General features: G+C 42.2%; 1 protein-coding gene across 6 annotated transcripts in view; it reads left to right on the forward strand.

The window, feature by feature from the left end:
• Positions 1–1,066: 1,066 nt before the first annotated feature.
• LOC137347091 (polycystin-1-like protein 1) overlaps positions 1,067–25,330 on the forward strand; it is a 433,612-nt gene continuing 409,348 nt past the window's right edge. For all 6 annotated transcript variants that reach the window (XM_068011179.1, XM_068011196.1, XM_068011185.1 and 3 more), the window contains exons 1-2: positions 1,067–1,219; positions 15,903–16,020. In XM_068011179.1, the coding sequence (XP_067867280.1) occupies positions 1,132–1,219; positions 15,903–16,020 (206 nt within the window). In that variant the 5' untranslated portion in view covers positions 1,067–1,131. The remainder of the gene's footprint in view (positions 1,220–15,902; positions 16,021–25,330) is intronic.

The raw sequence follows: 25,330 nt of genomic DNA on the forward strand, positions 1-25,330 counted from the left end.
CTAGTGTTATGGAAGCTCGGACATTGGAAAATGATAGCCAAACTGCTTTCAGACATATTTGGTGTGGCCTGCACAGCATACAATGCTTACAAGTGCGCTAGCAGGGGCATGCCGTGCATGCACTGGAATCATGCAGAGTTGGCAGATTGTGATGACAAACAGCATCTAATGCTGATTTGGCACTCGACCTGCCATATTGAACCTTGCAGGTCCTGGTAACGCCCTCTCTTAAATGTTCTCAGCTGAAAGCATGTTCACGAGGGACTTCCCACTAGCACTATATAAAGGAATCAGCATGAGACTTTCAGGAGAGATGCTTTAGACTTTATTTTGCTGCTGCAACAACTAGCGAAATAGAATTCTGATCTGAATTGCAAAATCAGTGGAGTACAAGTCTGAAGCTGTACTGTCAAAAATGCATAATGCATTTGTCAAACAGCACCTTGGTTCCTGAAGCAATTTGGAAACACCCAAGTGGTGCTGATCTGAGGGTTAGAGACATCAGAACTGTTCTGGTCAAAGATTACAGGCCTGAAATGTTAACTGTTTTTCTTTCCACAGATGCTGCCTGACCTGCTGAGTGTCTCCAGCATTTTGTTTTAATTTCAGATTTCCAGCATCTGCGGTATTTTGATTTTATTTTGGACAAGATTGAATATGGCTGCGATACCCTCTTTGATGACTAGCATGCCAACAATCAGTTTCTAAACTCAAATGCAAAAAATCATGGAATACTGGAAGGCTGCTAGCAGCTGTGGGATCATATCCCAGAAAGAGTCAGAACCTTTTAGGAGAAAATAAAAATGATGGCCTCAAGATTACTATTACAATGACTGAAATTGTAAATGTGCTGGATTTAGGACATCCCAACCAGGAACTCGTCTCGTACATCGACTTGATTTACTTGAATTATCTGGAATAATGATAGCACAATAGCATACTTTAGCTTGATGCTATGAGAAATTGTGAGAAAAGCAAGGATATTGAGCAGAGCAGGCGGATCTTTTGACCCAGAGGAATCCTGGCAGGTGGCGCCCCTCCCACTTTAACGTCACTGGGTAACAGGTGAAGAAACTTGGTTGGAGTTTTGGTGAAGTGAGTGTGAACAATGTTAGAAAGTTAGTTCGGAAGATGGAGTGCTCGCGGATGATTTCTTGTGTGCTCCTGACATTCTTCACTGTGCCACTCCGGCGAACACTGAGTGCTGCTGACAACAATGGTTAGTGTGAAACTTCCAACTTTCTGATTCAAGTTTTTAAGTTGAAGATTTATGAGAATTACGGGTCGTGTTGCGTTTATGGGCGGCAGGGGGTGGGAATGAGTTGTTTTCTTTTCTCCTCTGTGTTGTGGAAAGTTTGTTGCTGGTCCGGGTGTTGGGAAGCTCTGAGCTGTGTGGGCGAAATGCTAAATTGAATCGTCCTGCATTGACACTTCGAGCAGTTTGGCTTTCATCACCCAACTGAAGCAATACAATTTGTTGAATTTGTTTATAAGGATTGCTGTATGTTATTAAAACACATTCAGCTGATTGTCATTTTTAAACCCCCAAAAAAGTACTTAGAATTGTACAAAATGTTTCTGCCACGGTTCGATGTTGACGAAACATTTTGGGGAAACAACAGTTCGGGGCCATGACTTTAATTTTATCTGTTTCCTTGTGGACCACTTCTAAATATCTAAATGTTAAAAAAAGACTTGCATTTGTATGGCGCTTTTCACCACCACCAGCCATCTCAAAGCGCTTTATTGCCAACGAAGTACTTTTGAAGTGTCCTGCCTGTTGTCATGTAGGAAACTCGGTAGCCAATTTGTGCAGCAAGGTCGTGCAAACAGCAATGTGATAATGACCTGTATTTTGTGATGTTGATTGAGGGATAAGTATTGGCCAGCACACTGCGGACAACTCACCTGCTCTTGTTTGGAATATTGCCATAGGATCTTTTACATCCACTCGAGCAGGCAGATGGAGCCTCAGTTTAATGTCTCATCCAAAAGACAGCGCATCTGACAGTGCAACGCTCCCTCAGTACTGGAGTGTCGGCCTTGATTTTTGTGCTCAAACTCTGGAGTGGGACTGAACCCAGAAAGTCAGAAGCAAGAGTGCTACAAACTGAGCCACAGCTGATACTCAATACATGGTCTAAATACAGTGTTGTACTTTTTGCATTTTGTTTGGATATTATTAGAATGCTCCTAAAATATTGAAGAAGTTAACAAGCAGCTCTGCTGCATGTAACTTGAGTGATTGCAGTCCATCTCTTGTCACTACATAGTTGCTGTTGCATCCAACAGATGGGATGCCAGAAACCTAAACAAAGTCTCAAGTATCACATTCAATACATCAAACTTGAAAAGACTAAGAGAAAATTTAACAACTTTATAAAAATTTGTAATGTTCTTGAAGTGATGTCAAACAAAATGAATCTTAAATTACAGAAGTAAATGATCAATTTCATAATTAAAAATAAGCTGCAATCTGCAAGCCTTAATAATGCTCCTTTAAAATGGGACAGTGGATTTTGATGTTGTTATGATGTCATCAATATGACCTTTGATATTGGAATAAGCAAAAACCCTCCTGGAGCATTATTTTGATCCATACTTATGAATGAAGTGCTGTTGCAGTAAATATAAATGGTTGTTACTGGTGGCATTTGGCATTGAGCCTTCTGTGTTGAGTCTGGTTACAGACCAGCTGACCTCTAAATGCATTTGATGTAATCAGCAATGGTCTGGCCAGCCTGGATTGCACCTTCTCTTTGTTGCCAAAACCTTTCCACTGGGCACCAAAGTGACCCAATACAATTACTAAAACATTTCCAGTGTCTAATTTAACTTTTTAAGCCAGTGCAATTATTCAATTTTAAACTTAAAATATGCCAATTCAAGTTTTATATGGATTTTCATTTTAAAAATGGCATGTCTCCTGTATTGTTTTCCAAATAGACATTTCCACTTGGTTATTTTCTTTTGCTGTGATTTTTGTTTTCTGCATGCAGCTGCTCCTACCTGGCCCAAATAAATAATATAACTTTTAAAACTGTAGAACTGCCAACATCACAAAAGTTCCATTGAGAACAACAATCAACAAGCTAAATAGAATTCTGATCTGTATTACCAACTCAGTGGAGTACAAGTCTGAGGCTGTGTGGCTGAAAATGCAAAGTACATTTGTCAGGCAGTACCTTCGTCTCTGAAGCACTGTGGAAACACCCAAATGGTGCTGATCTGAATGTTAGAGAATATAGTTGTGAGGAAGATTTTTAAAAACTCCTTATTTTCCAGCATTGAAATGAGGTGTAAGGAAATCTTGTAGAGTGCTCTATCCTAAGTGGAAAAGAAAAGGTCACTCCGAAGCAGAATTTCAAATTAAACTAAACTGTAGGACAAGGGAACCTTAGTACACACTCACAAAAGAAAAGTTCAGGACTGATGTTCCGAAACATTTCATCATGCAAAATGCTTAAAAATTATAATTGCTTTGCATGTATAGTATTACAGGAAAAACTAGAGTTATTCCAGAGGCATTTGCATATTGTGATGGTGGGCCTAGAGGTTTCTGTGGAAGGAACAATTAGGAGGATGGACTGAACTGAACTCTCTAACCTGTAATAATCCTTTGTTATTGCAGCAAAATGCTGCACAAGATCACTGCCATGTATTTTGCAATTGAAATATTTAACAAACATGTTATGTTTAAAATGCTAAGCGGATAGTTGCTATCCTGCCACAGTATCACATTTTAAGTTTCAGTGGAACATGAAACCTTTGGAATTCAAATCAGTATATTTATTGGCATCTCGTTAGTGCATGGATGTGAAATGTTTTGGGAAGTGCCTGCAGGAAAGCTGAAAGGATAGCCAACATTAAAATGCATTATCAGTGATTGTCTCAGTGGTAAACTTTCTACTGATGTAAATGCAGGCATTATACAAAGAAGTCATAGGATTCCTGTTCACATGTTATCCTTCAATATGTAAAGATTTGAAAACAAGGATGAGAATTTTTAAATTGGAGCATTACCAGACCAGGAGCCAATGTAGGTCAGCAAGGGCAGAGGTGATGGGTGAATGTTCTTTGGTGTGAGTTAGGATGTGGGCAGCAGAGTTTGGGATGACCTCAAGTTTATAGAGCATGGGAGGTCAGCAAGAAGAGCATTGGAACAGAGAGGTAACAATGGTATGGATAAGGGTTTCAACAGCTAATGAGCTGAGGCAGCGAGATGATGTTACGGAGGTAGAAATAGGCGGGCTTGATAATGGAAAGGATATAGATTGGCAGCACAGCTGAGGGTCACATTCTGGTTGGCATCCTTCCATCTATGAAAGATGATGGTCATGCAGCAAACAATCCATCTAGGTGGCGTGTCTTCTCTTGGTGCATCTTTGTTGATGACTGTGAAGGCCAATCCTTGAGAGGCAGGTTCTGGCACAAGTGCTGCATGTGAAGCTGCCAAGTGATGCTGTGAGTTGTTGTTTTTGACGTTGGTGCTTGTTGCCAAGCTGCTGTAGCAACTGGTTCTCATGATAGTGCACACCAGTCCACAGGATGTGTTGCTATTTCCCACTTTTGCCAGCTAGTGACTCCCAAGTGCGATAATCGACATTTAGGGCCTTTATGTCATGCTCGCAAGTGTCCTTGAAGCGGAGCTTTGCGTGCCCCACTGGCCGACTTGCGAAACGAGCATGGGATAACACCAAGCTGACCCTTAGGAGCAGGCTGATGGTTTACAAGGCCGGTGTTCTCAGCATCTCGCTGTATGCCTGTGAAACATAGGCGATTTACAGCTACCAGGAAAAGAAGCTCGATAATTTCCCTCTTCGCTGTCTGTGGCGCATTATGGGTATTTCCTGGCAGGACAAAATCATAAGTGCGGCAGTCCTCTCAAAGACAGAGCTCCCAAGCATGTTGGCACGAATCAAACAGGAGGCTTTGGTGGATCGGACATATCTGCAGGATGGAAGACAGTCGCATACCCAAGCACCTTGGCATGCCAGGATTATGAAAAGCCTGATTTTGCCTCAAAAGAGTACCTAGGAAGAGAAATGGAGTAGATGGCTTGGGGACCAAAGACCATGGCTTTGGTTTTCCCAATACTTAATGGTTGGAAATTTATGCTCATCCAACACAGAGGTGGTGGTTCACAGGACTTCTTGGAGAATAGCATCTGGATAGCTCTTGTGGGTAAATGGAATAATGGGTCCTTATTTTTGCTAATTACAAGAAAGTTAACTAATTTGCCATTATGTGATGTATTAATGTTCATCTTTTTGCATAAATATTAAACTCAACAAATAATTGTAGTGTCATTGGAAAAGTACTGCTTTCATATAAAATGTCTTAATATTATGGCAGGTGTGTGTTAGTGTCTTATCATGCTGTGCAGATAGTGGAAAATGGGAGATCAACGAGCAAAACTTTATAATAGTTTGTCTGTCTGGACTGTTCTTGATTGGTCAGTTTAAGGGCCATCTGATAGTGAGTTTATTTGATGGGCGGTTCCTGACACACACGAGGTATGTGAAGGATTGGAGCATGTGATGCACTTGTGGCTGCCAACAGTTAGTGGCAGTGCCTGCTGTGGTGTGGGGTGGAAGTTGCTGAGGAACAAGAACAGGAAGGTAAGGGGAGGCCAATAACAGTTACTCTAGTTGGAGAGATTGTTTCTGGGAGGGATGGGGATGATGAGAGTGGAATGGGTGAGGCATGGGAGGGATGGAATGGCATAGAATGAGGATTGTTGGGAGGGAGGGCATGGGAGGGGTGGCTATAGGACGGGTGGATGAGATGATGGAATGTGATACAACTTATTATTCAAAAGCTATTATTTGTGCTACAAATGAACATTCACTGGATTTGATTTAGATTTAGATATACAGCACTGAAACAGGCCCTTCGGCCCACCGAGTCTGTGCCGACCATTAACCACCCATTTATACTAATCCTACACTAATCCCATATTTCTACCACATCCTTACCTGTCCCTATATTCCCCTACCACCTACCTATACTGAATGAAAACATTTTAGAAAAGATACTAGGTGTATTAAAAGAATACATCAGCGCTGATTCTATGGATGAAGAAAATGATAACAGTCTATACCCTCCAGAGTTTCTACACAATCTAACTCCAATGGACATGCCACTGCATAAAATTAGACTCCAGGAAGGAGCAGTTATAATGTTGCAATGAAACTTGAATCCTGTACAAGGACTTTGTCATGGAGCAAGCTTGGTGTTTAAGAAGCTGTTTTTTTTCAATAATAGATGCTGAAGTTACAACAGGCAGGAAGTAGTGTTTACACCTCGAGTAATATTGAGCCCAGCAGTTGTAAACCTGCCTTTTCAACTGAGGAGAAAATAGTTCCTGATCAGATTTTCACATTCAAGTCAAATGGCCAGACTTTTGACAAAATTTTTATTTATATTCCAAGGCCTGTTTTTACACATGCACGGCTTTAGGTAGATTTTTCTAGAGAAGGTTTGATTCTATTAAAGTCTTTGGTGAAAGAATAACCAGAAATCCTGTATTTAAAGAAAAATTGTTGCAATAAAGATACTAATTTGACTGCAAATGTTTTGTGAGGCTCTGCTAGTGTGAATCATTTAGCTTGAGTTTGACATAGTATGTAATATCAGAAGAGCATAAAATACAGAGTGGGAAAAGGCCAATTGGCTCATGGTAGCATGCTCCACCTGGAGCCCAAGTATATTCCGTAATGGACTTCCATCCCACAACAACTGTTCCCCTATTACAGCGATACAAATTTCCTTTCTCTATTCTGTTCTAACAAGCCAGGTCATTTAGCCCAAACTAATTACTCAGCTGCAATGTCAATTTGAAGTAGTTTACACACAATACTATAGACACCCAAATGAAATGAATTTAAGATTATGATTTTTGTCATTTTTTTCCACCATAAATTCATGTTTTTTTACAGGTATTGGATTGATTAAAATTAAGTTACTCAATTTAAATCAAAAACTTCCCTTACTTCCTTGCCAAATATCACGTCAAGAGATGGGTCCACATAATAGCCATGACAAAGAACAGCTCAGGAACAGGCCATTCGGCCCTCCAAGCCTGCGCCAATCTTGATACCTGCCTAAACTAAAACCTTCTGCACTTCCAGGGCCCATATCCCTCTATTCCCTTCCTATTCATGTCTTTGTCAAGATGCCTCTTAGACGTCGCTATCGTACCTGCTTCCACCACCTCCCCCGGCAGCAAGTTCCAGGCACACACCAACCTCTGTGTAAAGAACGTGCCTCGCACATCCCCTCTAAACTTTGCCCCTCGCACCTTAAACTTGTGTCCCCTAGTAACTGACTCTTCCACCCTGGGAAAAAGCTTCTGACTATCCACTCTATCCATGCCGCTCATAACTTTGTAAACCTCTATCATGTCGCCCCTCCACCTCCGTCGTTCCAGTGAAAACAATCCAAGTTTATCCAACCTCTCCTCATAGCTAATGCCCTCCAGACTAGGCAACATCCTGGTAAACCTCCTCTGTACCCTCTCCAAAGCCTCCACGTCCTTCTGGTAGTGTGGCGACCAGAATTGGACGCAATATTCTAAGTGTGGCCTAACTAAAGTTCTGTACAGCTGCAGCATGACTTGCCAATTTTTATACTCTATGCCCCGACCTATGAAGGCAAGCATGCCGTATGCCTTCTTGACTACCTTTTCCACCTGCGTTGCCACTTTCAGTGACCTGTGGACCTGTACGCCCAGATCTCTCTGCCTGTCAATACTCCTAAGGGTTCTGCCATTTACTGTATACATCCCACCTGCATTAGACCTTCCAAAATGCATTACCTCACATTTGTCCAGATTAAACTCCATCTGACATTTCTCCGCCCAAGTCTCCAGCTGATCTATATCCTCTGACAATCCTCATTACTATCCGCAACTCCACCAACCTTTGTGTCGTCCGCAAACTTACTAATCAGACCAGCTACATTTTCCTGCAAATCATTTATATATACTACAAACAGCAAAGGTCCCAGCACTGATCCCTGCGGAACACCACTGGTCACATCCCTCCATTCAGAAAAGCACACTTTCACTGCTACCCTCTGTCTTCTATGACCGAGCCAGTTCTGTATCCACCTGGCCAGCTCACCTCCGATCCCATGTGACTTCACCTTTTGTACCAGTTTGCCATGAGGGACCTTGTCAAAGGCTTTACTGAAGTCCATATAGATAACATCCACTGCCCTTCCTTCATCAATCATCTTCATCACTTCCTCAAAAAACTCAATCAAGTTAGTGAGACACGACCTCCCCTACACAAAATCATGCTGCCTCTCGCTAATAAGTTTGTTTGTTTCCAAATGGGAGTAAATCCTGTCCCGAAGAATCCTCTCTAATAATTTCCCTACCACTGACGTAAGGCTCACCGGCCTATAATTTCCTGGATTATCCTTGCTACCCTTCTTAAACAAAGGAACAACATTGGCTATTCTCCAGTCCTCTGGGACCTCACCTGTAGCCAATGAGGATGCAAAGAATTCTGTCAAGGCCCCAGCAACTTCTTCCCTTGCCTCCCTCAGTATTCTGGGGTAGATCCCATCAGGCCCTGGGGATTTATCTACCTTAATGCTTTGCAAGACACCTAACACCACCTCCTTTTTGATAATGAGATGACTGAGACTATCTACACTCCCTTCCCTAGGCTCATCATCCACCAAGTCCTTCTCTTTGGTGAAAACTGATGCAAAGTACTTATTTAGTACCTCACCCATTTCCTCTGGCTCCACACATAGATTCCCTTCTCTGTCCTTGAGTGGGCCAACCCTTTCCGTGGTTACCCTCTTGCTCTTTATATACGTATAAAAAGCCTTGGGATTTTCCTTAATCCTGTTTTCCAATGACTTTTCATGACCCCTTTTAGCTCTCCTGACTCCTTGCTGAAGTTCCTTCCTACTGTCTTTATATTCCTCAAGGGATTCGTCCGTTCCTAGCCTTCCAGCCCTTACGAATGCTTCCTTTTTCTTTTTGAATAGGCTCACAATATCCCTCGTTATCCAAGGTTCCCGAAACTGGCCAAACATATCCTTCTTCCTCACAGGAACATGCATGTCCTGGATTCTAATCAACTGACGTTTGAAGGACTCCCACATGTCAGATGTTGATTTACCCTCAAACAGCCGCCCCCAATCTAAATTCTTCAGTTCCTGCCTAATATTGTTACAATTAGCCTTCCCCCAATTTAGCACCTTCACCTGAGGACTACTCTTATCCTTATCCACAAGTACCTTAAAACTTATGGAATTATGGTCACTGTTCCCGAAATGCTCCCCTACTGAAACTTCGACCACCTGGCCATTAGCACATGTTACAGCCACACATGTTGGGCTGAATTTTATCAGTGTGCTGCGTTCCGTGGTGGTGCGCTGTGAAGTGCCATGGTACTGTAGTTTTATTTTGGAATATGCGGTTTGTCTTTAAGGCTTGCAAGGGATCAATATTGCTTTAAGAACCAGCAAGCCTCAGGAGTTATAGAAAGATGCATTTTCGTTGCCTTAGTAACAGCCATTTAGAGACTTCGATTTAAAGGGTGCATTCTCGTTACCATAGATATAGCCACTGGGAGTGAGTCTCATGCAATACATTTGTTATATTCAGTTTTGAACCGGCTTTTAGTTGAAGACAGTTTGTTCTAACAGAACACACAGACAAAGGACACTGACAGCTGTGCTGTTCAGCACTTGAAAAGAGCTCTCAGCCATTTAAACTGAAGGAATAGGAATTTAGTCTGTTTAATTACTATCTCTCAAAATTCTAAAAAGTCAAGCCAAAACAGAGATCTCTGGTAATTTAAATTGAAGAAAGGGAAGTTAGACTGTGATAATCTTTTATCCCTCAAAAACTCTAAAGTCAGCTTGATTCCATTGAAAGAGTTTGCAAGTCACTAATTGTTGAAATTCGCTGGAGAAGGAAAGCAACATTCTGCGAGGACCTCAAGCAACATTGGACTGTAAATTTGCAAGGACTCTAATTTTTTATATTTTAAATGTTGTTTATATCTTCATAGTGTTTAAGAATTTAGTTCTTCTAATTAAAGAGTTAATTTGTTGATTTTAAAGACACCTGGTTTGGTTAGCCTCATTCGGGGGTTAATAGATGGTACAATTTGGCTGCGTCTTTCTTTAATTTGGAAAGTTTTAAATGATATGTTGGCCGATCTGTGGAGTGACAGGATTGAATTAACAGTGCATTGGCCCCACCACAATCAGAATCGTATATTTTGATTGGGGGCTTTGACAGGAGCGGTCGGACATAACAGAAGTCGGCGGCCTTCTGGCATGTAAGTCCCCCTTCACAGCCCCCGTGATATTACCTGCGGGAGCTCATTTAAATGGAGGGGGCGGAGCGGCCAGCCTGATGACATAGAGGGGGCGGCTGCCGCGTTCCCGGCAACGGCGTCCGGTGCCACTACCATTTTTAAAGGGCTTCAACCCCTTCAGGATATATTAACATATTTAAAGGTGCTGATGTGGTTAAAAAAATTAAGTGTTTAATTTAACATTGAATCCCCTCTCCAATCTCCCCCCTCCCCCCACGCACTGAGTCCTCAACACACAAAGTGACCTATCCCCCCAAAAATACACTTTATGAAATTCTGAACATCCCCCCGAGCTTCAGTATCTTTGACCCTCAACCCCTGCCCACTGACCCCACAACCAATAGGAATAGATTTTCTTGCTTCCCCCCCCGCCCCCCCCCCCACCCTGAGAATTTTATTCCTCCCGCCTCCCCACCAGTGTGTCGACTCGTAACTCCAGTGGAGTTCCTAAGGCGTGCGAGTTGTGGCTGATTGGCCGTCAAATCTGCGCGGGATGGCTGCTGTCAGCAGGTAGGTTAATTTGCATTTTAATTATCCTCATTTTAATATTTTAATGAAGGCCCTGCCTCCAAGCGACGGGGGGCCGCACCGAGGCCTTGCCACCGCCACTAATATTTGGTGGGGCCTTTTTGCGTCCTGGGTCGTGGTGGGCTGCTTCCGTTAGCATTTTAGGGGCTTCCCTGCCACGACCCACGGCGTCAAAGGGCTGGTAAAATTCAGCCTGATGTGCCTTCATCACTGGACCAGTATTTTTGGAGGAAAAGAAACCAAAGATAAGAAGCGAAGTATCTATCTGTAGTACAAGTGAAAAATTCCAATATTTACAGCTTCAATCCCCATCTTTTGGGACAGCAGTTAAGTTTGAAGTATTAGGTGTTGTACGTATTCTGCAAAGTATTGAATACAAATGGTACAGTAGTTGAGGAAATTGGATTTCATAATTGACATTTCTGAAGTTAACAAAATGCTATCTGGTTATGTTATCTTTGTGATCAAGGATATGCCAGGAAATGCCACCCAGTTATATCTGCATACTCCTGCAGTTGAATGATTCTGCTGGAAGAATGTTCACCGGATGCTTTCTCAGCAGAACTTTATTTAAACATTTGACATTCATTTCATGCCAAATACTTGGGAACATTTCCTGTCCAATCAGAATTATCAAACTCTAAGCTAGTCTTTCTTTTCTTTTGGGCCTCCTTATCTCGAGAGACAATGGATACGCGCCTGGAGGTGGTCAGTGGTTTGTGAAGCAGCGCCTGGAGTGGCTATAAAGGCCAATTCTGGAGTGACAGGCTCTTCCACAGGTGCTGCAGAGAAATTTGTTTGTTGGGGCTGTTGCACAGTTGGCTCTCCCCTTGCGCCTCTGTCTTTTTTCCTGCCAACTACTAAGTCTCTTCGACTCGCCACAATTTAGCCCTGTCTTTATGGCTGCCCGCCAGCTCTGGCGAATGCTGGCAACTGACTCCCACGACTTGTGATCAATGTCACACGATTTCATGTCGCGTTTGCAGACGTCTTTATAACGGAGACATGGACGGCCGGTGGGTCTGATACCAGTGGCGAGCTCGCTGTACAATGTGTCTTTGGGGATCCTGCCATCTTCCATGCGGCTCACATGGCCAAGCCATCTCAAGCGCCGCTGACTCAGTAGTGTGTATAAGCTGGGGGTGTTGGCCGCTTCAAGGACTTCTGTGTTGGAGATATAGTCCTGCCACCTGATGCCAAGTATTCTCCGAAGGCAGCGAAGATGGAATGAATTGAGACGTCGCTCTTGGCTGGCATACGTTGTCCAGGCCTCGCTGCCGTAGAGCAAGGTACTGAGGACACAGGCCTGATACACTCGGACTTTTGTGTTCCGTGTCAGTGCGCCATTTTCCCACACTCTCTTGGCCAGTCTGGACATAGCAGTGGAAGCCTTACCCATGCGCTTGTTGATTTCTGCATCTAGAGACAGGTTACTGGTGATAGTTGAGCCTAGGTAGGTGAACTCTTGAACCACTTCCAGAGCGTGGTCGCCAGTATTGATGGATGGAGCATTTCTGACATCCTGTCCCATGATGTTCGTTTTCTTGAGGCTGATGGTTAGGCCAAATTCATTGCAGGCAGACGCAAACCTGTCGATGAGACTCTGCAGGCATTCTTCAGTGTGAGATGTTAAAGCAGCATCGTCAGCAAAGAGGAGTTCTCTGATGAGGACTTTCCGTACTTTGGACTTCGCTCTTAGACGGGCAAGGTTGAACAACCTGCCCCCTGATCTTGTGTGGAGGAAAATTCCTTCTTCAGAGGATTTGAACGCATGTGAAAGCAGCAGGGAGAAGAAAATCCCAAAAAGTGTGGGTGCGAGAACACAGCCCTGTTTCACACCACTCAGGATAGGAAAGGGCTAGTCTTTAGGTGTCAAATAATAGGTATTCTAACATTCGAAGTAGTTGTCACCAAAAATGTTAGATCAGGATCTAGAACAAACAATGGAATCTCATCATCGTTATTATGGAATTCAGGTGAGGTGTTCTTCTGCCAATCCCATAATTCTTCATCTAGTATTTTAATGGGTGAAAAATCATCTCTCTTGAATGCTGGAATTGGGAAACCCTGTCCGTGGTAAATTGTCATTTTGTTTAAATGTACCTCTTCTTTTAAAGCCCGTTACTTATTTTTTTTTTAGCTTTTGCGATGTTCTGGATAAAAATGCATTTCTACTGATCGTCTCCAAATTTATCTGGGATTTTTGGGGTCCAGTTTTTCCATGATTTTCTTCCAGTCTTTGATGCTTAAAAATAGAATCTGTTTGTCAATTTAAAAACTTGGGTCTATGTAAAGCCCTAATTTTGATTAGCTCCTTAATGCAGTGATGTTTTCGGCCCATGCTCACGAGATGTTTTTCATCTCTGGTGTTCTCTATCACTTTTTTCCCAATGAACATATTATATGAGCTAGCTCAGTCACTGCTTCCTCAGGCTGTGCTATAATTAATTAAAACATATTTGAGGTGTACAAAATTATGAGGGGCCTAGATAGTGTGGATAGGAAAGTCTATTTCCCTTAGCAGAAAGGTCAATAACCAGGGGGCATAAATATAACGTAATTGGCACAAGGATTAGAGGGGAGTTGAGGAGAAATTCTTTCACCCAGAATGTGGTGGGGGTCTGGAACACATTCTTTTTTGGCTGGCATAGACATGAGGGGTCAAATTGCCATCTCCTGTGCTGTAAATTTTCTATGTTTTCTATGTTCTTCATTCTGTACACACTGATTTCTTTTCAGCAGGGCCTGGAGAGAGTTCAGGCTGAGGAGGAAGGCTGCATGGGAGGGTTCTGAGGCAAAGTGTAAGATCGGAAGGTAAAATAATTCTAAATTATGAAGAAATAGGAAGAAATAGCTAACCAACCAAATTTTGAAGAGAAAACGATACTTTATTTTTTAAAATTTAGTTTCCAACTACATTAGGATGGGAAAACAAGTCTAAGTTTACTGTCCAGTGAGGCTGCAATGCTGACTGGTCTAAGCTCCCTCTCGTGATAGGAATTAAGCTGCTGGTGTGACAGGGACCTGTGACAGCTAATGGCTGCTCACTTGATAATGGGAAACCTAAAGTCTTGACAGAGAATGGTGATGCTCAAATCTGGAATCTGTGATATAAGTATTGATTTTAATATATTAGAAACTTCCACACTCAGATTTAAGTTTATAGGGAGGAGAAGGGGGACTTGGATTAGACATTATTCAAGTTATGTTTAGACATATTTGATTTTTCATTTCAATGCCAAGGATTACAGTGGTAAGAAAATGAAGTTGGATGCTACATTTGATCCCACAGATATCAGGAACCCTGTCAAACAGGTTGGTACTGAAGTAATGTTTTTTGGTTGAGAATGGATAACAAGAGTGAAATCATCTGTTCTGGGAATTCCTGCTTACTCAGTGCTTAATAAGTGATGATTACAACCTATAGTTACTGGAAGCTCACAGATCTGTTCCAAATATTATACATCCACTAAAAAAGGTGGCAGGATGACAGCAGAAATGAGCCACAGCCACAGAGAAGGCTAAATATAAGTTTCTGTCATGCTCTGCTCAATTCTTAACCTGAAATAAAGACAGCCAGCACAGACTGCTTAAGGGAAGGTCGTGTTTGACTAACATTGAATTTTTTGAGGAGGTAACAAGGAGTGTTGGTGAGGGTAGTGCATTTGATGTTGTCCATGGGATTAAGGAAAAGTGGCAACTTGAATCCAAAATTGGCTCAGAGGCAGGAAGCAAAGGAAAATGGTCGATGGATGTTTTTGTGACTGAAAGATTGTTTCAATTGGGGTTCTGCAGGGCTTAGTACTAGGTCCCTTGCTTTTTGTGGTGCATATATAAATGATTTGGATCTGTATGTAGGGGGTATGATTACGAAGCTTGTAGATGATACAAAAATTGGCCATGTGGTTGATAATGAAGAAGAAAGCTGCATGCAGGAAGATATCAATGGACTAGTCAGGTGGGTGGAACAGTGGCAAATGGAGTTCATCCGGAGAAGTGAGATAATGCATTTGGGGAAGGCTGACAAGGCAAGGGATTACACAGTAAATGGTAGGATACTGAGAAGTGTAGAGCAACAGAGGAACCTTGCATGGATGTCTTTAGATCCCTGAAGGTGGCTGGACAGGTAGATAAGGTGGTCAAGAAGGCATACGGGTGCTTGCCTTTATTAGTTGAGGCTTAGAATATAAGAGCTGGAGGTTATGCTAGAATTATGTAAAACACTAGTTAGGCCAGAGCTGGAGTATTGCATGCAGTTCTGGTCAGTGCATGATAGAAAAGATGTGATTGCACTGGAGAGGGTACAAAGGAGATTTAACAGGATGTTGCTTGGACTGGGGAATTTTTGTTATGAAAAAAGATTGGATAGACTAGGGTTATTCTCTTTGGAACAGAGGAGGCTGAGGGGAGAGCTATTCGAAGTGTATAAAATTAGGAGGGGTTGAGATACAATGGATATGAAGGTCTGATTCCTGTTGGTTGAAGGGTCCATACCCGGGGGGTGTTGATTTAAGGTAAGAGGTAGCAGTCGAGAGGGGATTCGAGGAGAACTTTTTTTAACCCAGTGGTTGTGGGATCTGGAACTCACTGCCTGCTCATAACATTTTTAAAAGTACTTGGAAATGCACTTGAGCTGCAACCTACAAGGGTACAGACCAAGAGCTGGTAAATGGAATTCGGCTGGATGGCTACTTATGGGCTGAATGGCCGCCTTCCATGCTGTAAATTTCTATGATTCAAACAGAAACTGGCATCTTCCTGTATGGCGGGTAATATGAAAGGAATCTGTAATGGAGAACCATGCCTGCTGTTCTCAAATTTTCTGGCAGCCAATTACAGGGTTCATTTTCTGGTCTTGACAGCAATCTCTGCATTTGCACTCCTGACAACATAGATATGAGGGTCCCATGGAGCTGAAGGTGGAGGGCATAAGCAATTAAAATTTATGTTATGTAAAACATAATGTTTTCTACAGGTAGCACGTTATACAGGGGTCTGATCTTTTTGATTAATCTGTTGCAGGGACCAGCTGGTATCGTGGATGCTATAATTTTACAGTATCGGACATCTGGGAGCCAATATTCCGGGCAACAAACTTGGTTGAACCTGCTATATGTGCAAAACATTGTCTTCAGGAAAAGTAAGACTACTTTCATACAATTTCTAAGCTGATATTGAAGAAAGAAATTGAGGTATTAACCTCATAGTTATTGCATCTGAATCCCCCAGATGCCAATTTGATGCACATTTGATATCATATCCAATGCAAATGATCCAAGTAGGCATTGGGACAAAAATTGGGATTTCTGTCTTTTAGGCTCGGGTAACTCCAAATTGCTGGGGTATTTAAAAGGAAAATAGCTATCTCTCTGCTAACTTTATCAAATCCCTCGTGCTCTGTGACAAGATTTGTCTGTGAAGGACCGGTCTATATGGTTGGCAGCAGTGCAAGCAATCTTTGTCATGAATGGATTTGTCAAAAGCATTTGTGTCAAATAATCATCTGTGCCTCTTGTCGTCATAATCAACAGGTATCTTATCAACATATTCAACATGAATGTCTGGCATAAGTGATTGTTTCCTTAAATCCTCTACAGGGAGATTTTATGTAAATTCATCCAAGCAATGCTGAGGTGAAAATGTAATTCCAACTGTGGTTATGTGTTTAAAAACAGACAGGTTGCAGTATATGAAGCCACTAGGAATTCTTTAGCCTTAATCTTGTTCTTTACTAAGATGTTAAATCTGTTTGTTCCAAATTATTTGCTTGAACTTCAAAAGGAGATACTGCGATAACACACGCTATTATTCTTAAGTTCAGTATTGACTTTATACCTATGGAATATGTTTAGAGCTCCATAAACTGCCATCACTTAGTTAACCAAGGCACACTTGAATAACAGATTATTTTTATATTATCTACTCAGTCATATGCAGTGTAAACTGGTTGTGCTGTATGATACCTATTGTCTGTATTTTGTTTCTGTGAATTATTTTTAATTGCAAATACTACTGTACAGTAGTGTAGCCTGTACAGGATAATCCAAAGGTGTTATATGTTTCACAACAATTTACTGGGGATGTGGTAGGCATCCTATCTATATCTCTAGTGAGCAATTTGCTGCTATCAGAATTAATTATTCACCCTGAGCGGCACTTAATACAGCAAAGAATAAAGATCCAGGCTTCAGTTTGTAGGAGAGTGAGTCTACTTACAAAAGCTGATCTTGAGCTGTTTACTTGAGGAAAAATATGTGTCAAAAGCCTGAACTGTAACAGGTATATCTTCAGTGTTTCAGGAATTATTCAACTTGATGCCTTAAATTAAATCTATGGCAAACATTCGAAAACATTTCATTTCTTCCACTTTTAACTTAAATATAATTAGACTAGACCACCTTATCTCAATAAATGTGCTCATTCTGTGAACCGATATCATCACTGTCTCTAACAGTTTCACTGTACACTTGTTTGTTAACAAGAAAAATAGCATTGGCTTGGTTGTCTTTCAAATAGAAGAGTAGTTTATAATAAAAACAGGAAGTGCTGGAAATACTCAGCAGGGCTGTCAGCCTCTGTGGAGAGAGAAACAGTTTATGTTTCTGGTCAATGACCTTTCATCAGAATCTCTTTTTCTCTCCATCACACATTCTTTCATTCCTTCTCTGCTCACTTTAAGCATTTCTACATTTTATTCTTTCTCTCTAAATCCTCACTATTCTAAAATCAAGACTGATTGCATAGCCTCTTACTTTAACTCATTTTTCTTAAGGCTTGCATAATTATGAAGTCCTATCTCCGTCTTTCCTATCTCTGACAAACTCCAGGGGTTTAATAAAATTATGGACAAACTCTGATGACTTTTCATTGGGAAAACACATGCTATATAGCATCAGTAATCACCACTTCCGACTTTAAGCGCCTTGGGAGGTTTTATTACTATAAAGGCACTATATGCATGCAAATTGTTGATACCTTGATCTCTCTTGTACTTTATAGTACCTACTCTGTGGGTCTTGGTCTTTACTTTGGGTCTCAGTTAAAGAAAAGTAGTACAGGAACCATTGTGTGCCATTCAATATTTGCTAAGATGTTTATACTTATTCCTATAATGTTTATTCCTGTTCCTGACCTGATATGTATCCATCTCTTATCTCTAGACCTATTAATGAGCTGGACTTTGCGGTCAGTGGCGAAGCAATGGCACTGGCCACTGACCTTGAAGAAATCTGCCCACAAAGATCTAGAAATCTCTGGTGCAGACACTTCCCCTTTTCTGACAACCATTTAAATCTGACACTAAGTCAAGAGGATCTCCAGGAGTGTAGCAACAGTGATGTCAGCCAGCAGAATAAGCTGCAAGTCACATGCAAGTTTTATCTCAAACAGCAAATCAGGAAGTTAAAAGTACTGAATCCCTTTTACTTTTAATTTTATTTGGCTATTTGAAAAGTTAATGATTATAATTGGATTAAGATAGAAGCTAAAATATTATGAACTTAAAATTAAAAATATGTGGAATCTTTTTATCAGGGAGAGATTTGACAATTCACAGATATTAATTAACAAGTAATTACGAACTTAGTGCGCTGTTTAAAAAGACAGTTACACCTCATTCAACAAGGTATAACTTTCTTGAGCGTTTTTGCAGCAAGACTAACAGCGTAAAAGTGGAAGTTTTTGTCAATTCACTGCTCAGAGATTGCACTCTGGGAGGACCTGAACAGAGCACACTGTGGAGGAGCGTAGAACCTCTGACAGCTTCTGGATTTCCCGGTTATTCTGCACATGTGCAGACTCAAAGTTGCTGTCAGTTTCAGTGGAGTAATGATGGCGAATGATGAAAGCTTTGCTGTCACTACCACTACAAAATTCAATCCAATGACTTTTACTTGTAATATGTTCTGCATATGCACTTCCATGTGGAAAAATACATCCCTTCTGATTTATGGCCTCACTTGATGTGTACGAATTATGCATGTACATGGTTTTATTTACCTTTTTGAGTTTTCCCAATGGAAAATCATCATTGGAGTGTGTCCAAAACCATTTCAATCTAGCTGCCAGGCTCCTTTCACCCAATGGCACAAGGTTAGAAATTCTTACCATTGCATTTCAAGTATGACTGCTTGACACTCCTATTGTGTTTCTGAGTGCAGTATTTTTTCAGAGTATTAACCTGTTTGGAATTTGGCACACAAAGAGAAGAACTATAATCACGTTAAGCAACCTTGCATGAACTTCAACCATTAGAATTTCTATCCGAAGTGTTGCCGGAACAGGCTGTGTTACAAGCTAGATCAGGGTCATGATTGTGTAAGCTAATGGGAAGAGATTTTACTGTGGAATATTACCACTGCATTTAACAATACATCTCAAAAATCATAGCAGTTAGGAGCATTGTATTTCTTAAAATGCATTTCAACATTATAGTAATGGCAGTCCAACATGTTTTAAGTTGTTAAGAATAAAAGAAATGTTTACTGACTCTTGCCATTGCCTGTAAGGGGAAATGAGTTTAGCCAGGCTGAAGTTAAGTTTTTATTGGATATAGGCACCTGGCACACAGGTGCCTTCAGTTGCGCATGTAATGGGCAATTTTAGTCAAGATGACATGGGTGATGGTATGCCACACTTGCATTTCTGTAGCTGTTATTGCCATACCGTGTGCTATGCTGGGAAAGTGGTTAAGATGTGGTGGTGGGAAAGTCTACTTAAATCGTGCTATACTTGTCCTGGAAATGCTCCGTGCAGGCACGCGATGCAAAATGTTGGAGTATTTCTTTTCTCAGCACCACTGCCTTTCAGGATTAATGAACATACGCTTACCAAAAAATAATCACTTTTGCTGAAAACTTTTTAAAGTAATTATTAGCTGCCACTAATAATGTCTCCCACTGGATCAATTAATGAAATATGGTAACCCCCAATACAAAAACAAACGAACCATTGATTAAATTCTTCATTCAAAGAATTGGAAGCTGCTTTAGATTTGCAGTTTGCCTGGGATGGATAGACATTTATAGATGTAATAGATAACTTTAAATGATTATAGGTCTCAGTACCAGCTATCAGAGTGTTGTTCTCATTTTATGCATATGTGCACCTCTGGGTTTGGATTAGTGTACCTTCTGGACCCCAACGGTGTTGATTTTCATCACGTGGGCAGTGGTCAAAATGTCCACTCTGCTTGGCCAGTGACTTCAGTGGGAGACCCAGTGGATTTTAATCATACGAATTAAGAGCAGGAGTAGGCCACTCGGCCCTTCGAGCTGCTCCACCATTCAATAGGTTCATGGCTGAACTGGTTACTCCTCATTTCCACCTACCCCTGATGACCTTCCATCCCCTTGCTTATCAAGAATCTATCGACCTCTGCCTTAAAAATAGTAAAAGACTCTGCTTCCACCGCCTGTCAAGGAAGAGAATTCCAAAGACTCACGACCCTCTGAGAGAAGAAAATTCTCCTCATCTCTGTCTTAAATGGGCGACCCCTTATTTTTACACAGTGACCCCTAGTTCTAGATTCTCCCACAAGGGGAAACATCCTTTCCACATCCACCTTGTCAAGACCCCTCAGGATCTTATATGTTTCAATCAAGTCGCCTCTTACTCTTCTAAATTCCAGAGGATACAAGCCTAGCTTGTGCAATCTTTCCTTGTAAGACAGCCCGCCTATTCCAGGTATTAGTCCAGTAAACCTTCTCTGTACTGCCTCCAACGCATTTACTTCCTTCCTAAAATAAGGAGACCAGTACCGTACACAGTACTCCAGATGTGGTCTCACCAATGCCGTATATAACTGAAGCATAACCTCACTAGTTTTGTATTCAAATCCCCCCGCGATAACATTCTATTAGCTTTCCTAAATTCATTTAAATTAATTTGATTTCAAGGTACCAGGTGAGCTGGCGGCACTAATCGGGTTTCTTATAAGCAGTTCATCAGTTGGTACAACAGGAAATCTGGTGAGGCAGGGTGTCAAATGGGCTTGTAGCAGCACCTTTTATGGGGAGCTTGAAAAGATCAGGGAGGGGTCAACAGATTGAAGTAGCAGGGAAATGTGAAAAGCGCAACAAGCAGTAGGAAGTTGAACAAAAGGGGTCTTTTAATGTTTATAAGTCTCAAAAATAGGTCTCCGAACCTCATTTTCATGTATTACTAAGATTGCTGGCAGTTTTGAGTTGGAGCAGTCCCTGCCCAAATGGTGGCCCATTTGAAAATTGCAAATACAAGCAAAATACTGCGGATGCTGGAAATCTGAAATAAAAACAAAAATGCTGGAAATACTGAGCCAGTCTGGCAGCATCTGAGCAGAGATAACGGGCTGAATTTTACCAGCCCCTCGACACTGCGGGTCGCAGTGGCAGGCCCGTAAACTTCAGCGGGGAGAGGCCCACCTTGACCCGCGACATTGAGAAGGGACTGCGGCGGGGGGACCTCGGTGCAACCTGCGACGGGGGCTTTATTTAAATGAAGAATGATCAACTTACCTGCTGGTGGCGGATGTCCCATGGCGATTTTATGGCTGCCGAACGCAGCTCATGCGCCTTCGGAACCCCTTACGGAGTTCCAAGGCGAGAAACTGGTGGGGAGGGGGAGGACTAAAATTATAAGGGTGGGGTGTAGTGGCAGAAACAAAAGTGATTGGGTGAGGGGATGGTGGGAAAGGGGTTGAAGGTTAAAGAGAATAGATCGGGGGGTGGGGGGGGGAAAGGTTGTGTTGGAAAATGTAATGTTTTTGTGGGGGGTGGGGTAGGACAAATAATACACCGATTATTCATTGAGGGGGTGGGAGAGAAGATTGGAAGTGAGCATAACATTTTATTGCAATTTATTTAACAACCTGACACTTGAAAAATTTATATGTAAGTGAAGGGCTTGAAGCCCTTCAAAAATGGCGCCACGCATGCACGGTGGCGCTGGACGCCGTTGCCGAGGGCGCGGTGGCCACCCCCTCTAATAAAATGAGAATAGCTGGAATTTGCTTTAGCTGGCTTGTTATAAATAAGTTTGTGGGAAAAGTTGCAATATTAGTTGCAGTTGTTGACAATGGCCTACTTGTAATGTAGATAACAAGCATGATTATGGTTTAACTTGCTTTGTGTAAAGTGTTTATTAACAACTGTTTAGTAAAACATGGTTATTTAATTCAATTACAGAGTGTTCTGCTTAATTATGGTTGGAATTCTGTCATTTGTTTCAGAGCTATTGAGTAACCCATTCGTGTAACTTTGTTTTATTTTTCAATTTTCTTTCTACCTCTCCTAAAGAGATTGCCTCAGTGTCTTCCCTGCATTGGAGCTGTGCTGATGCATCGCAGCCTGGACCTCAGATAAATCTCTAGCTTCTTCACCATTTCTCCCCTGCTTCTTCCAATCCCTGGTCAGGTTCATCTCTTCCTTCAGACTCACCTCCTGCTGCTTCCATCTCAAATGTTGTTGTCATAGCAACCTCTCTCCATTTTCAAAGGCTTCAACTCCTCAGTCTCCATTTCTTCACTCTTCAACACTGTTATTCCCCCCCCGCCCTCACCACCGCCTTCCTGGAAAAAGCATACTCTTGATCTATCCATCGTCTCTAACCATCCCCCCATGTCTAAACTTGCTTCCTCACCTAAAGTCCTTGCCACCCAGCTCCATAATCACTTTTCCCATCACTCCTTGTTTGAATATTTTCACTTCGTTTCGATTGTGTCCATGGCACCAAAGTTATTAATTACATCATTGGTGATCACAATCATGATGCATTATTTTTCCATTGTCCTCCTCAACCACTTCATTCTCCTTCTTTACTGTCTGTCCTCTGTGGCCCAGTACTTTTTTGTGCCGCTCCTACCAGTTTCATCTATGGCTTCTCCTTCCACCATCTCCTTCCACCATTCCACCTACTACTCTCTGAGTAAAGAAACTACCTCTGACATCTGTCCTATATCTATCACCCCTCAACTTAAAGCTATGTCCCCTCGTGTTTGCCATCACCATCCGAGGAAAAAGACTCTCACTATCCACCCTATCTAACCCTCTGATTATCTTATATGTCTCTATTAAGTCACCTCTCCTCCACCTCCTCTCTAACGAAAACAACCTCAAGTCCCTCAGCCTTTCCTCGTAAGACCTTCCATACCAGGCAACATCCTAGTAAATCTCCTCTGCACCCTTTCCAAAGCTTCCACATCCTTCCTATAATGCGGTGACCAGAACTGCACGCAATACTCCAGGTGCGGCCTCACCAGAGTTTTGTACAGCTGCAGCATGACCTCGTGGCTCCGAAACTCGATCCCCCTACTAATAAACGCTAACACCATATGCCTTCTTAACAGCACTATTAACCTGGGTGGCAACTTTCAGGGATTTATGTACCTGGACACCAAGATCTCTCTGTTCATCTACACTACCAAGAATCTTCCCATTAGCCCAGTACTCTGCATTCCTGTTACTCTTTCCAAAGTGAATCACCTCACACTTTTCCGCATTAAACTCCATTTGCCATCTCTCAGCCCAGCTCTGCAGCCTATCTATGTCCCTCTGTAACCTACTACATCCTTCGGCACTATCCACAACTCCACTGACCTTCGTGTCATCCGCAAATTTACTAACCCACCCTTCTACACCCTCATCCAGGTCATTTATAAAAATGACAAACAGCAGTGGCCCCAAAACAGGTCCTTGCGGTACACCACTAGTAACTAAACTCCAGGATGAACATTTGCCATCAACCACCACCCTCTGTCTTCTTTCAGCTAGCCAATTTCTGATCCAAAGCACTAAATCACCTTCAATCCCATACTTCCGTATTTTCTGCAATAGCCTACCGTGGGGAATCTTATCAAACGCCTTACTGAAATCCATATACACCACATCCACGGCTTTACCCTCATCCACCTGTTTGGTCACCTTCTCAAAAAACTCAATAAGGTTTGTGAGGCACGACCTACTCTTCACAAAACCGTGCTGACTATCGCTAATGAACTTATTCTTTTCAAGATGATTATAAATCCTATCTCTTATAACCTTTTCCAACATTTTACCCACAACTGAAGTAAGGCTCACAGGTCTATAATTACCAGGGCTGTCTCTACTCCCCTTCTTGAACAAGGGGACAACATTTGCTATCCTCCAGTCTTCCGGCACTATTCCTGTCGACAATGACGACATAAAGATCAAGGTCAAAGGCTCTGCATCTCCTCCCTGGCTTCCCAGAGAATCCTAGGATAAATCCCATCTGGCCCAGGGGACTTATCTATTTTCACACTTTCCAAAATTGCTAACGCCTCCTCCTTGTGAACCTCAATCCCATCTAGACTAGTAGTCTGTATCTCAGTATTCTCCTCGACAACATTTTCTTTCTCTACTGTAAATACTGACGAAAAATATTCATTTAACGCTTCCCCTATCTCCTCTGATTCCACACACAACTTCCCACTACTATCCTTGATTGGCCCTAATCTAACTCTCGTCATTCTTTTATTCCTGATATACCTATAGAAAGCCTTAGGGTTTTCTTTGATCCTATCCGCCAATGACTTCTCGTGTCCTCTCCTAGCTCTTCTTAGCTATCCCTTTAGATCCTTCCTGGCTAGCTTGTAACTCTCAAGCGCCCTAACTGAGCCTTCACGTCTCATCCTAACATAAGCCTTCTTCTTCCTCTTGACAAGCGCTTCAACTTCTTTAGTAAACCATGGCTCCCTCGCTCGACAACTTCCTCCCTGCCTGACAGGTACATACTTATCTTCAGTTTCAACTTCTCCAACACTCTTGTAGCAAGTTTTGTGAGCTCCTTCCAAATCATCTAAAAATGCCCCCCCAACTGCATCATATTATGCAAAGTCCTGCTCCCTTTACACCTGTAAATGCCAACTTGCACAGTCTTTTACCCTTCAATACATTGAATCCATCTCTGGCCTTGCTCTTCCTTATCTCTACAGTCTTCTCCATGGCCTTATGCATACCATGTGATCTTTTGATTCTTCCTTATGTCTCCTCATCCCATCTTCTGCACCACCTTCAATGAGAGGACTTCTCTGCCAGCCTTCTGTCTTGAGATGATGGTTTGCTCCTCAGTGAGCTCTGGTGTATCTCAGGAGCCCCACTTGGGCATGGCAGTCTGTGCTGCATCTGCTGCAGATGAAGCCAGTGGGCTGAGAAGGTGCAGGATTCAATGGCCTCTGTTTTCTCTGAACCCTCTTCTCTACCAGATGAGCTTTCCATTTTGCGTTTCCTCTTCTGATGTCCCTCTGAATAGTCAGCCTCCGGACGGCCTGGCCATCGTCTGCTGTCTCCCAGTTGTCTGTTGATGTCTGACATCTTGAAATCTCACTTGTAGGTGTCCTTGTAGCGAAGGTATGGACGTCCAGCAGGTCGTTAACCAGTGGCCAGTTCACGATACAGAAAGTCTTTGGGTATACGGCCGACAAGCATGCAATGAACGTGGCTGAGCTGTTGCAGACT

Source organism: Heterodontus francisci, chromosome 2, assembly GCF_036365525.1.
Source record: "Heterodontus francisci isolate sHetFra1 chromosome 2, sHetFra1.hap1, whole genome shotgun sequence".
NCBI lineage: Eukaryota > Metazoa > Chordata > Chondrichthyes > Heterodontiformes > Heterodontidae > Heterodontus > Heterodontus francisci.